Raw genomic sequence first — 13,548 nt, 5'->3', positions numbered from 1 at the left:
TTGTGCCTGGAGAAGGATGTGAAAGGGATATTTCCCCATTCTTTCCTTCCCCTTTATTTTTATGCCCTTTATTATTTTTTTTTTCTTTTGTCGTTCCTCCCTGACCCGCCGGGCACAGCAGGCCCACGCACGTCCACTGCGCGGAGCCGAGATGAACGATTTCAGGTGCTGGGGAAAGCCAACCACACCTTGCACCGCTCCTTTTGCCCCCTTCTTTTATTTCTCTCCTCTTTCTGCAGGCTTTGCTGGTGAGCTTGCAGGAAAGAAAAGGAAAGGAAAATTGTGTGCTTCCAACAAACGACAACCAGATTCCTACTGCGTGGCAGCTGAGCAAGCAACGGTTGTACCGACTGGGTGCTGCAGGACAGGCGTCCTGAAGGCACGTCCTTGTGTTTCCCACACGAAGCAGCCCCTTGCAGAAGCACTGGGCCCCAGCAGCTCCTCCTCAAGCTTTCCTCAGGCCCGGCTGGGATCCCTTCTGGGGGAAATGCCATTTTAAACAAGAGGCTTCTCTTCCCTTCTCAAAGTAAAACCCGTACAGAGATTAACAGTCCTCCCTCCCTTTGGGTGGATGACAGCTCATTTCAGATCAGTGGAGAATGCCTCTGCCTTGAAAGTATCACTTCTTAATTTAACCCAATTTCTTTTACTCTCAGATATATGGTCAGATTTGGGAGTGGTTCTCTGCAGAGCTAGGAGTTGGATTAGATGACCCTTATGGGCCCTTTCCAACTTGGGATAGTCTATGATTATGTGATTTTAGAAGATCCCCCAAAGACAACCAAAAAAAAAATTTTAATAAACAAATAAATACTTCTTATTCTTGGTGACAGTGCTTCCTTTGAGAGATGGAAAATTTAAGAAAAATAAAAATCAGCAAAGCACAAGAGAAGAAAAATTCATGTTCCTAAGGTGACAAAGGAGGGGAAAAAAGTATTCAAGCTCTTCCAAATAAACTAAAGCCTGAGATGTCTGCTACCCAGACTGGTTTGAGCAGTGGGCCCAGGTGAACTCCATGAGGTTCAACAAATCTAAGTCTTGCACCTGGGTCGTGGCAACCCCCACTATCAATGCAAGCTGAGGGACGTAAGGATGGAGCACAGTCCTCCCAGGAAGGACCTGGGGGTACTGGTGGGTAGGAAGCTGGACATGAGGCAGCAAATGTGCCCGCACAGCCCAGAAAGCCAACCGTGTACTAAACTGCATCAAAAGAAGCATGGACAGCAGGGTGAGGGTGGTGATCCTGCCCCTCTGCTCTGCGGTGGTGAGGCCTCACCTGGAGCACCATGTCCAGATGTAGAATGCATCATAAAAGAGAGACATGAATCTGTTGGAGCACATCCAGAGGAGGTCCACAGAGATGATCCTGGGGATGGAACAACTCCTTGTGAGGACAGGCTGAGAGATCTGGGGCTGTTCAGCCGGAAGAAGAGAAGGCTCTGGGGAGACCTGAGAGCGGCCATTTCATATCTAAAGGGGCCTGTAAGAAGGAAGGGGACAGGCTCTTTAACACAGTCTGTTGTGATAGGACAAAGGGGAAATGATTTCAAACTAAAAGAATGGAGATTTAGATTGGATGTAAGGAAGTTTTTCACAATAAGGGCAGGGAGGCACTGGCACAGGTTGCCCAGAGATGTAGTTGATGTGCCATCCCTGATGACATTCAAGTTTGGGCTGGACAGGGCTCTGAGCACCTGACGGAGTTGTAGGTATCTCTGCTCATTGCAGGAGAGTTGGACTAGATGACCTCCAGGATCCCTTCCAGCTCAAACAATTATTTGATTGTGTGCTTCTATGAAAGCAACTGGGGGGAAAAAAAACAAACAAACAAACAAAAAAAACAATGTGGAGAGGAAGAAGAGAGTGGCACAAACATTTGAAAAGTTTATAAACATACAACGCCATCAAACCAAAATAATCAAGGAAAAGAGGAGGTGTTGCAAAAACGCAGATGAGCTGTTCACATCTTCATTTCTCACAGCAAAAGAAACCACATAAAGAAAAAGGAAACATCACCAGACCCAAGTGGCTTGTTTTTACTGATTGCCATTGAGGGAATTCTGCAAAGAATGCAGAGCTCCAGAGTCCCAGGGTCACTCGTGTGGTTCACGTGGCTCGACATCCAAAGCTCTAGTCATCCTAGAAACCACAAAGAAGCTTATGGAAGGGTTAATGCTGGCAATCCTACTGTAGAGAACACAGCCATGTAGAAGAACTAGGGTAGCTTTGTCCCATTTCTCCAAGACCCGGGTGGTCTGAGCCATCATACAAAAAGCACTGCTTGCTACTTGGGGTACCAAAATGTTTCTACAAGAACTGTGCTCTTCCTAAGGGATTTATCATGTCTGAGCAAGGACCCCATTCTTCCACTGCCACTGTGACAGCCCCAGAAATTATCAGAACTCAAATAAAATCAAGCCAAATTCATTAATCTGCTACCATCGTGTCAGAGCAAGCTGTTTCTCCCCTCTTTTGTGCTTGGAGTCAGTGTACTGGGAGAGCTGCCCGCAAAGCTTGGCTTTATGCAAGAGATGGTACAAATGCAGAGACCCTTTCCCTGTGGCTCCAAAAGCTCACACACAGCCCCAAGGCTGCTGAGATTAGTCTGTATCAAGCCAATGCACCAATGCATCAAGGAGATTTTAAAAAAATTGCTGAAGAATGCACAGATCACAGGTTTGACATCACTAAGGCATAAACAGAAAAATGGCCTTGAGGGAGGAACATGAAGAGAAAGGGAGACCATTCAGAATGCATGAATAACAATAAAAGGCTCAAGAATATTATTTACATTGTTGGTTTTCTCCGTTCTCCATGAATTAGCTTTGACTGAAACCACTGTCTCATGCAATGGGCATAGAGCCTCAGGAGCGTGCAAGCAGCTCTCCTGCACAGCATATAGGCAGGGCCCATGCTCCACTTAAGCCAATACAGCACAAGACATCAACTGCAGATAATGGCATTTGAGTATTGCTTTCATAAAGTCATGAGTCATCTCATCCCAGCAAATCTTCTACATGATGTGTCAAAAGTAAGAAACTTTCCCCCAAAAAAGACAGCCAGTCATGCTGACCTTTTCACTTCCCTCACCGGCCCACATGCACAAAGGCAGCTGAGTAAAGCCTGCATGGGGTTTGACCAAGGCAGCCTGCGCACTTTCTCATCAATATTTCAAGCCCTAGTCTGAAGCACTCAGTGTTTGACTATCAAGCAAGGTTCAGGCAGGAAGGAACAGGGCTCTCTTTCACTGATGGATTCCAGAGCAGCCACAGCGGGAGTCAGCACCGAATGATGAGACCAAGCTGTGGCTCAACACAAGTTACTCTGGAGGTGGTACAGCTCATCTGAAAAGCACCAGTACAGGGAGAGTCACGGTCCAACTCACTTTAACGACTGCTTTAATCACACCAGGCAATGCTTCTGTGTTGGGCAATGCGACAGCTGCTGTTTGGGGTACAATCTTTAACATTAATGCCAGATGTGCAGCACAGAAACCTTTTGGCAAGAGCCACGCTCTGGCCAAACAGCAGTCTGACTTTCAGGGGAAGCTGCTAGATAACCCCGTTTTTTGGTCCCACAGAAATCCTCAGCGTAAAGGCAGCAGTTGGCAGGGAAGAGCAGGAAACTTCAGCAAGGGAGGAGTATAGAGAATTTTCTCCCTTGTTCTGAAGGATGTTTCGTAGACTAGGTATTACATTGTCTGATTAGACATTGGGGAAACAGAAGTTGCATTTTAAATAAAATCAGCTGGGAAGAAGTATGTGTCAGTGAGGTACCACTTGGGGAAACATACTAATGACTGTAGTTAATTTAGCAGGGAAATAAATATCCAAGTGAAGGGATAGTGCAATTCTACATACATCTGATGATGGTATGTTTCAAACAGATTTCAAGGAAGGGTTGGGTTGGGCTGTTTTGTTGTTTTGATGTGTGGTGTTTTTCTAGCCTATCTTACATTCAAATTCATGTTTATACTGTCCTCAAAGCTTGCTTCTGCCCAAGCACTAGAGTGAAGAGCTTAAAACACAAATCAAAGCTGCATTTCCTTCCTCAGAAACAAGTTTTACTATCTCCTTTTTCAACACAGATAACATATTGAGCAGAGTTCAGGACTAATTGGCACATATTTGATTACTGAAGACACATTTGTGGTTCCTGGAAAACCCTATGTAGAAAATTGACTGAGACACTGCCTTGCTTACAGAATATTGCCTCTCCTTTCTCAAGGGGATTGGAAAAATGGTTCTGCTCTGATAATTCTTCAGCTTCTGTTGATTATTATGCCAGAGGCTAATTTCCCACTGGTCTCAAATATTGAAGCATCATTGCAGTTTAAGTAAACTACGATCAAATAAACACAGAAGTATAAACAGTCCAATTCTAACAAAGTACATCAAACTTGGCTCTCAAAATACACTTATGGGCATAAAATCCTCTAAGTAACTGCTACAACTGAACTAATCCTGAAGACTGCTTTACTAATTTTACACACTAACTTTGACAACATTACACCATGTATTAGTTTAGCTCAGAGAGTTCTCATGTAAAACAAAGTCACCATCTCTCTCTTCTAAACTGCAGCGAAGACACTGCTCTACCAGCTTTCAAGCCCCATATGCTTTGCTACTTCTCAGAAGTATATTGCACACATTAGAAACATTTTTTAAGCACTAAGTAGGATCTCGCCCACAATCCCAGTACATTTAAAGATCTGGTCCTCCAAGACATAAATCTTACTGATAAGAGGCTAAGCCCATGCTTTATACTTGAAGATACAGGCTGCATTTACTAAAGGTTTTAATACTCTGTGTATCCAAAGAATTTAAACACTTCAGAAGTGGTCTGGCTTTTTCTCAATCAAATTATCACAGTTCTATATTTCCAATGTTTGCAGCATGATCTCACTCTGCATTTTAGGAAGCACTAAAAATCAAGCATTCTTTTTTTTTACAGCAGCATGTTATGATGGTATCACCTTATGAACTTGCACACAAACAGCGAACACAAAGATACATTAATGGGGCTTGAGCATCTATGGCACACACAAAAAAAGTGCTATTCCACCTACAAGGAATGTATTTAAAGAAAATGCTACATCCCAAAACACCATTTAGTTCACTTCTTTTTAACAAGCATCGCTTAAGGATGAATAAAAATACCCTCTAGTCATTCAAGGCTACAAAGAAGTGAGGCTTATTTAAAGAGTCTACTTTCTAGCCATGCTTAGCCTAGAAACTTTTAAAAAATAAAAAAAAAAAAGCTAAATATATGTTAGCACAATTATCTTCTTAGCCAATTTATACTGGATATACCTTTGTATCCCATTAGCTACTTTTCTAATTATCATGAAACCTGATCTGGGTGATGCTTCATACAGAGTGTGAGTAAATATATATTTATATAAAATTTGCATAAGCGTTACTAAATATACATTACATGACTAATAGCTTGATAGATGCTTGCTGCTGTTTCATAGAGAATCACCTCCACCACAGGACTTTCTTCTCACCCAGTCTGTCCATGGCAAGGTGGGTGGTGGGGAATTTCCCACTGGAAACCACCATCACAACAACACTGTGTCTCCAGAGAAGAAAAGGAGAGGAGGTGTCTTGTGAGAGCCAAGATGAGATGCAAGAGCCATTCTCCTCCAGCCCAATAACCTGATAATGCTTCTTCAGTGAGGCAGATACAATATTGCTATTTGGTACAAAAGCACCCATCTCATCTTTTATTCTTTGTTCTTAGACATACATGCAAACCACTGATTTAAAGAATGACCTATATTGCCCAAACAACATTAGCCACATTCAAGAACGTATTTCATTTTTCCAGACCTTTGCTCAGTGTTGAGACTGATTACGCATTTGTGCCTACTGAACTATATTAGTAGGCACATCACTGGTAGATTTAAAGGATAATATTCCTTCACTGGAATTGCCACCAGCTCACACTGCTCACAATACTGAATGTAACACCAATAGATTAATACAGAAATCCCTGCAAAGTGGCAATATGAAAATGCAAGGGCAAACATAAAATGCTAAGTAGGAAAGATCAGCAGGTCAGGTTCTGCATATTCACATGGCTAGTGTATGACAGTGAGATGCACAAACGGTTGCTGACAGTTTTGTCAACCCAGCCCTTACATGGGATGGCTGCTCCATGCACTCAGCACAGAGTAGTCTTCCAGCTCAGCAGTAAGCAGTCATTCAAATATCAGCTATCCAGAGAAGCTTTTTCTTTGTTTTTCCTTTACAAATCCCACATCTCTGTGGTGCTAATTGTTTAAAAATAAGGAAGCAGCAGAGATATTTCAAGTACAAGTCAGCCCAGATAACCACAGAAATATTGAAAATAAACTTTCAAACAGAGAGCCAAGTAGCCCAGATAGCTACAGAAAGAGAGAGAGATTTGGTACCTTGTTATTGTCACAGCCAACTGATAAGCAAAAAGAGAAGGGAAAAAACAGGGTTATCACCCTCAGCAAGTTTGCTGATGATATGAAGTTGGGAGGATTGGCTGACACGCCTGAAGGCTGTGCGGCCATTCAGCGAGACCTGGACAGGCTGGAGAGCTGGGCAGTAAGAAACCGGATGAGGTTCAACAAAAGCAAGTGTAGGGTCTTACACCTAGGGAGGAATAATTGCGTGCACCAATACAGGCTGGGGGATGAGCTGCTGGAGAGGAGCTCTGAAGAGAGGGACCTGGGCGTCCTGGTGGACGACAGATTGGCCATGAGCCAGCAGTGTGCCCTCATGGCCAAAAAGGCCAATGGCATTCTGGGGTGCATTAAGAAGAGCGTGGCCAGCAGGTCGAGGGAGGTGATCCTCCCCCTCTACTCTGCCCTGGTAAGGCCTCATCTGGAGTACTGTGTCCAGTTCTGGGCTCCCCAGTACAAAAAAGACAGGGGTCTCTTGGAAAGAGTCCAGCGGAGGGCCACAAAGATGGTGAAGGGCCTGGAGCATCTCCCCTATGAAGAAAGGCTAAGTGATCTGGGTTTGTTTAGCCTTGAGAAAAGAAGACTGAGAGGGGACCTGATCCAGGTTTATAAATATCTGAGGTGTGGCGGCCATAGTGGTGAGGCCAGTCTCTTTTCAGTGGTACGTGGAGACAGGACGAGGGGAAACGGACATCAGCTGCAGCACAGGAAGTTTCGCACGAATGTGCGCAAGAACTTCTTCACGGTGAGGGTGACGGAGCACTGGAACAGGCTGCCCAGGGAGGTTGTGGAGTCTCCTTCTCTGGAGATATTCAAGTCTCGCCTGGACGCCTACCTGTGCGACCTGGTGTAGGGAACCTGCTTTTGGCAGGGGGGTTGGTCTCGATGATCTCTAGAGGTCCCTTCCAACCCCTACAATTCTGTGATTCTGTGATCTATAGAAATAAAAGTCAGGGACTGGTAACCAAACAGGAGAACTCCTACTTCCGAGTTGTGGGGAAGGGTTGGCAGCCAAGAGAAAAGCAACTGGGCAGCCCAAGGATGAGCGCAGCCCTTCCACAGCCAAACCCAATTAACAAGATATCAAGAGGTCTTTGCACAGTCTCTTTGCTTCCTAACCCAATTGGGTTGACCCATAAGCAGCGACAGGAGAAATAAGAAACGTTTTTCCTACCATCCTCTTTAGTATTCTTCATAGGCTCATTATAGCCTTATCTTATGAAGTATCTAGATACAGAAACACTTGTCAGTGAAAATTTGATTTTCAGGTCTGCAAGATTCCAGGGTCCACCCTTCAAGTGTCTCCTTCCTTCCAGATACATATAGAAATCCAAAAGCCACTAAAATACTCGGATACAACAATCCCTATCAGCTTCATAACAGTAAACTGCTTCATGTGTACAAAGAACATTTGCCTTCTCTCCATCATTAACAGTGAGGTTTCTGCCCTCAACCTACCACCTGACAGAATCACAGTCTTCAGTGCTTCTTGTTACATAAAAATCAAGCAATTGAGCACATTGTGTGTAGGAGTGAAGCAGATTCTGTTTTAGCACCTAATGCTATACTTCAGGGTAAGAGGCAATGACGATCTGCATTATCTCTTACAGAACATCCCAAGTTGGAAGGGACCAACAAGAATCCACAGGTCCAACCCCTGGCTCCACACAGGACCACCAAAACTTAAACCCAGTGTCTGAGAGCATTGTCCAAATGTTCTTTGAACTCTAACAGCTTGGGACGGTCCCCACTCTTCTCTTGTGAAGAACATTTTCGTAACACTCACTGACCCTGCCTTGAAGCAGTTCCATGAGGTTACCACTTTCCCTTGTTCCCACCACCTCAAGTGTCATCAAAATGTTTTCCTTTATTTGTCCTTGTCCTTCCATCCTCTTTTCTCCCTCTTCTGACCTCCTCAACTTTACATCTTGGTAACCCCTCTCTTAGAGGCAGAATTTTCTATTCGCTCTTCCCAGTTGAGATTTTTCCAGCCATATCTCCCCCATCTCTTGTTCACTTCCTCACACTTTAACCTTCCACCATAACATGATCTCAGCAGTGCTCTATGAGCATGGCAACCCAGTCTTCAAACTGACTTTCCTCCATCAGACACAGATCTCTCCACTGCCTCCCAGGAGGACAGCCTTAAACCAGAGGCTGTTGGATGCCCCAGCCACCCACAAGGAAAGGGAGGCAGCAGAGAAAAGACATAGCATAAGCTCTGCCAAAATGAAAGCAAAACTGCCCGCTGCTTTGCGAACTTCTGAAGACTACTGCCTCTGCAACTTGACATTATGTCTGGAAAGCACAGCATGGATACACAGGAGCCAGGAGCAATGAGGGTTTCAAAGCTTTGTGTCAGAGCATGGGTCAGATCTCCACCACATGAGGAGTCCTATAATCAGGATAAAAGACACTTAAAGTTATCAGATTACAGACAACTGTACCATATGCTTCTGATCTCACTATTTCAGTGCAGTTTCAGTGCAGACCAGTTCCAGACCTAGGTTTAAGAATATTTCTTTAATTCTTGCTTAGCCTTTCCTCTAGACTGTCTTTTTTGAAGTGCTTCATCCTGGCTTCAGGAAGAAGCCAAAAAATGCAGATAAGAAGGAAAGTAATTGAAGGTTTTTGCATTGGACACATGTGTGAGCATCATCTAGTCCTTGTTTGCAGAAGGATTCACATATCACAAAATATTCTGAGAATATAATTGACATGCAGCTATTCTCACGAGCAAGTCAACCAGAAAGATTGATCTCCCTCCTGGGGCACAATCCCAGGAGAGAGTTCAGTGTACTGAGCACCCTTGAGACCCAGAAGGCTTATCTCTGAGATATCTGAGGCAGAACTGCTGTCAAGAGTGTAAATGCAGTCCTGATGCAAGGGGATGAAAGTTATTCTAATCCAGTCTGCTATCTGTGCTGCTGCTCAGCAAGCAGAATGGAGTGGAGCCCCTATAACAGCAACTGCAGCAGTGCATCAGTGTTCAGTTGTCAGTGCAGAGCACCCTCTCCAAACAGCAGGAGATGCAATTGATTGTCAGATGCAGGCATTCTGCAGAGAGAGCAAAAGGAACAAAGCCAATGACGGCCACTCTGCAGCACAGTTCTCCCCTCACAATTGCCCTTTTGGAGCAGTAATTCCTTCAAGAGAGCAGGGGAGAAAAAACAGATACCCAGCAGTGTACTAATCTTCACATACAGAGCAGTTTCAATGCAGCGTAATCTTACAGAAGGAGGAAACAGCATTTCCCTTGTGCCAGAAGTATCAAAATGGTCAAAGATGGCAGCTCCACTGACGTTAACTTTATTAAAGGAGGGGTGTTCACACAAGCCCTGAGGAGGCTTGGCAGGAGCCAAGAGACAGAGAAGCATCCACTTGTAATGACAGAAAGTGACGGACAGCTGGGACCTCTTGAAAGGATGTATAGGCAAATGTACACACAAACTGGAAATTGCAAATCACAGCAACAAATTTACAGTTATCAAACAATAGCACAGCAGCAGCAATGTGTGCAGCTAAATAATTGCCTCTGATTCTTCTTGAATTTGGCACCTGTATTATTTTGCAGCAGCTATATAATTAACCAAAGGGGGAAGTGGTGCCCTGGGGTTATTACAAGAGCGCCAAACCTTCTCCAGTCAGTTCCTCAGCAGAGAAACATTTTTCCATATATATTGGATTGAGAAGTGAAAGAAAAGAGACTGGCATTCTTTGTAAAATTCTGAGCAAGAGGAGCCTATTTTTAATTAAACCTTACTTTAAATAACAGTAGGATTCATTTCTATTCAGAGATGCTCTCTTGCATCTAAATATCAAAAAACAGTCAATGCATAATGGTGCTGAATGTAAAATCAGTTCCTGAACACTTTAAGTTAACACACAGAAAACATTCTCTTGATTGCATGTCAGTACATCTCATCCAGCCTTGCCTAAAACACCTTAGAAATAGCAGCTTGCACTACATAGCACTGCTCAGACATTCAGAATCTCCTAGCAGAAGTCAGCAAAGATCTATGTTGTTTGTTAAGATGAGATACTTTTGTTATGTATATTTGATTCTACAGAATCTTTGAAGCATTGAAAACAATTGAGAGCCTTGCCTCCTCATCGTGCAAAATGGGAAGTGAAATCAAGGATCTGAAACACAAAGTTGTAGTACTGTAGCAGAAGCAGAAAATACCAATGCATTCACCTCCCCTTCCCTGCAAACAGTTCAATTATCATCATGTCCCCAGCAGATTCCACGCAATCACTGTGACATCTGTTATGGAAATGAACACAAATCTATATCTGCAAGGAGCAAACACACTGGCAAGGTTGCAGCAGGGGGAGGAAGATTAGGTGTTACTTATCACACAAACTAGAAAACGACAGCTCATCACATCCATGACTAAGTACCAGCAGAAGCAAGAGGAGGCAAGATGCTGCTTCACCTTTTTACCCCAGCACAGCGTTACAGAGATACAGATTAAGGACAGTTTCCTATCCCCTGTCTCCAGTAATAGCATCTGGATGCCCATCACCCCCCTGGGAGCACTAACAGTAATGGATTATATCCGCCACTCATGCATGTCAGCAGAGCTGACTGAGTTGGAGGGAGCTGAGCCCCTTCTCAGCTGGAGCCAGAAGGGCTGTAGAGGGTGAGCGTGCAGTGACCTCTTTGAGTCACTCTTGGATGGCAAGGAACTGCCCACAGCCTTGTCAGCAGCAGGACAGTGTCGTGGTACAGAAGCAAGGGGCTTAGCCAAGACATGCCAACCTGTGAAAATCATGATATCACATGGTGCAATCCTCTTTGCACAGACACACACACCTTAAAGAAGGGAAAAGTGAGCTCAAATTCCTGTGTTTCCCCAAGTACAGGTGTGTACCCTTGGACAGCTGCTGCAGAGCCCTCGCACACTGTCTGAACCCACAGGCATGAGGCTGAAGGCATCTTAGAACCACCGGATCACTGAAGATGGACAAGATCTCTAAGATTATCCATTCCAACTGTCCACCTACCACCAATATTATCCACTAAATCATGTCCCTAAGTATCACACCTACACATTTCTTGAAAACCTCCAGGAACAGTGATTCCCTGGGCAGCCTATGCCAGTGCCCAACCACTCTTTCAGAGAAGTTCTTCCAATCTGAGAGCCATATTGGCAAGCCTCCAGTCATCTGGGACCTCTCCCATTAACCAGGACTGCTAATAGATGGTGGAAAGCAGCTTGGCAATTGCAGCCACCAGCTTCCTGAACAGCCTTGGGTGGATTTTCCACCACCTTGCAGTTCAGCATGCAGGACTTCAGTGGCTGCATCATGCAGCTAGGCACAAGGCTGCTCCTAGCTGCAAGATGGAGGAAGGGCTGTGGAACAAAGCTATTGATTTAAAAAGTAATAAAAATAAAAAATAAAAAAATTCACCATCAAACAAGAGTTCCAATAGCTCCAAAAACTATCCCCAGGGCCTCTCACCTCTACCTTCAAGCAACACAACAGAGTGTGCTTGAGACATATTACATCTCCATCTGCAAGAAATACATTGCACTAACAGTTAATGGTATCTCATAGTGGTGTAGAGCCATTTCATTGATGATGAGTTCTTCTCAGGGGCATTTTCCCCACACCCAGAAGCCTGCATTCAAGTCACTGTACATTCTGATTCATATGGTGAGAACACAACTGTGAAAAAGATGTTATTCCAGCTCCCTTCTACCTTTAAAGACACAGCCTCCCACCCCCTCTTCATTGTGCTTTTACAGTGAGAGTTTGTCCCTAATTGGTACCCAAGTGCTCATAATCAGATTAACTCCTCCACAGAAAGAGTGCTGTTTTTTATCTTGATGAGAACAGATAACTCAGAATTCACTTACATAATCTGATTTAAAAAAAAAATCACCATAATCAGGCTTTGGTGGAACGACTGTTTTAACAGATGTGTGGCTGATGTGTTTCCTAGTTTTATGACAACTTGACTGTAGGCAAAGCAAATAATTGGCTTGAAAATAAGCAAAACTTTAGGATCTTGGACAGTGAAGACGAATGCCAAAATCAGAGCTCAGAATTCTCCTTGAGACTTTTATTGGTTCATACACTGCTTCTCCACATCCTAACCAGAAGCTTTAAATATAAACACACACAGAGAAAACTTCAGCAGTTGGACTCCTGACCTGAATTTGTTTTCTCATGCAAGAGATAAACTTTAAGCTTTCAGGAGTTACTTATTTACAGTTTGATTTCGCAACAAAGAACACTGATTCTTCTACTCAGTAGAAAAACAGTAACACTTTCTGTAAGAAAGCTTTATTCAATGGTTAACAGTGAGAAACTATTTAAAAGGAAAAAAAAAAAAAAAAGTAGAACAGGAACAGGAAGGGGTCTTAAGCTATCTAAAGAAAGGCTATTCTAGGAACTATAAGAATACTTTACATCAGAATCATTTAGTAAGCACACTGAAATAGTTCCCTATTAATCACATTTTCAGCCAGGCATTTTAAATTCATATTTTCACAAATCCACATGGTTTGAATAGGGGCTGCTGGCTGCAGCAACCCCAATACCTGCTTCAAAGCAGAGGTGAGATGCCTGTGCTGGTGCTTGCTGCAGCCTGACCCAAAGCCATGCTGCTGCTGCTGCTGCTGCTGCTGCTGCACCCCTGCCTCGAGCACTGAAATGGAAGGTTGCAATGGGAGTGTGCACAGGGATACCACAGAAACACCTGCGAAGGGGAAATATAAATGCAGAGACAGTACCAAAACCTGAGTTTTAAAACTTTTTCTTCCAAAAGATGCAGTTAAGAGGTTTCATCACTGCTTTACATGCAGTAAAAATAAAAGGGATGTTCAAAAGATTCTGCTTTTATGTGCCACACAGTTTGCTTTCAAGTTTGCAGCACTGTGTGGTTTCTGAGATGAGCAGATATCTCTTCTGGGTGTTTCTAACGCACCTACTGACTTAGATCCCTATCCTGCAAATGCTAATGCACACGCTCTTGTCTGCAGTATCCAAGATACGCTTTATGTGCATTATATCTAGGACAGCTTCAAAACTATGAGTGCCAAAGACAGCCATTCAACATGGCACAGTTTGGTGGAATATCAGTGTTATAGTAAAAA

At 43.8% G+C, this 13,548-nt stretch overlaps 1 protein-coding gene across 4 annotated transcripts in view; it reads right to left on the bottom strand.

Annotated features, from left to right (window-relative positions):
* The window catches only part of METTL6 (methyltransferase like 6), a 42,929-nt gene that overhangs the window by 9,677 nt on the left and 19,704 nt on the right, over window positions 1-13,548 (bottom strand). For 3 of the 4 annotated variants that reach the window (XM_031553955.1, XM_031553957.1, XM_031553956.1), the window contains one exon: window positions 1,277-1,480. The exons of the other annotated variant lie outside the window; for it this stretch is intronic. In XM_031553955.1, coding sequence (XP_031409815.1) covers window positions 1,277-1,480 — 204 coding nt within the window. The remainder of the gene's footprint in view (window positions 1-1,276; window positions 1,481-13,548) is intronic. 4 annotated transcript variants of the gene reach the window in all.

Source organism: Meleagris gallopavo, chromosome 6 (genome assembly GCF_000146605.3).
Source record: "Meleagris gallopavo isolate NT-WF06-2002-E0010 breed Aviagen turkey brand Nicholas breeding stock chromosome 6, Turkey_5.1, whole genome shotgun sequence".
Lineage (NCBI taxonomy): Eukaryota > Metazoa > Chordata > Aves > Galliformes > Phasianidae > Meleagris > Meleagris gallopavo.
The sequence above is the reverse complement of the archived record's forward strand: the minus strand, read 5'-3'. Positions and strand labels throughout refer to the sequence as shown.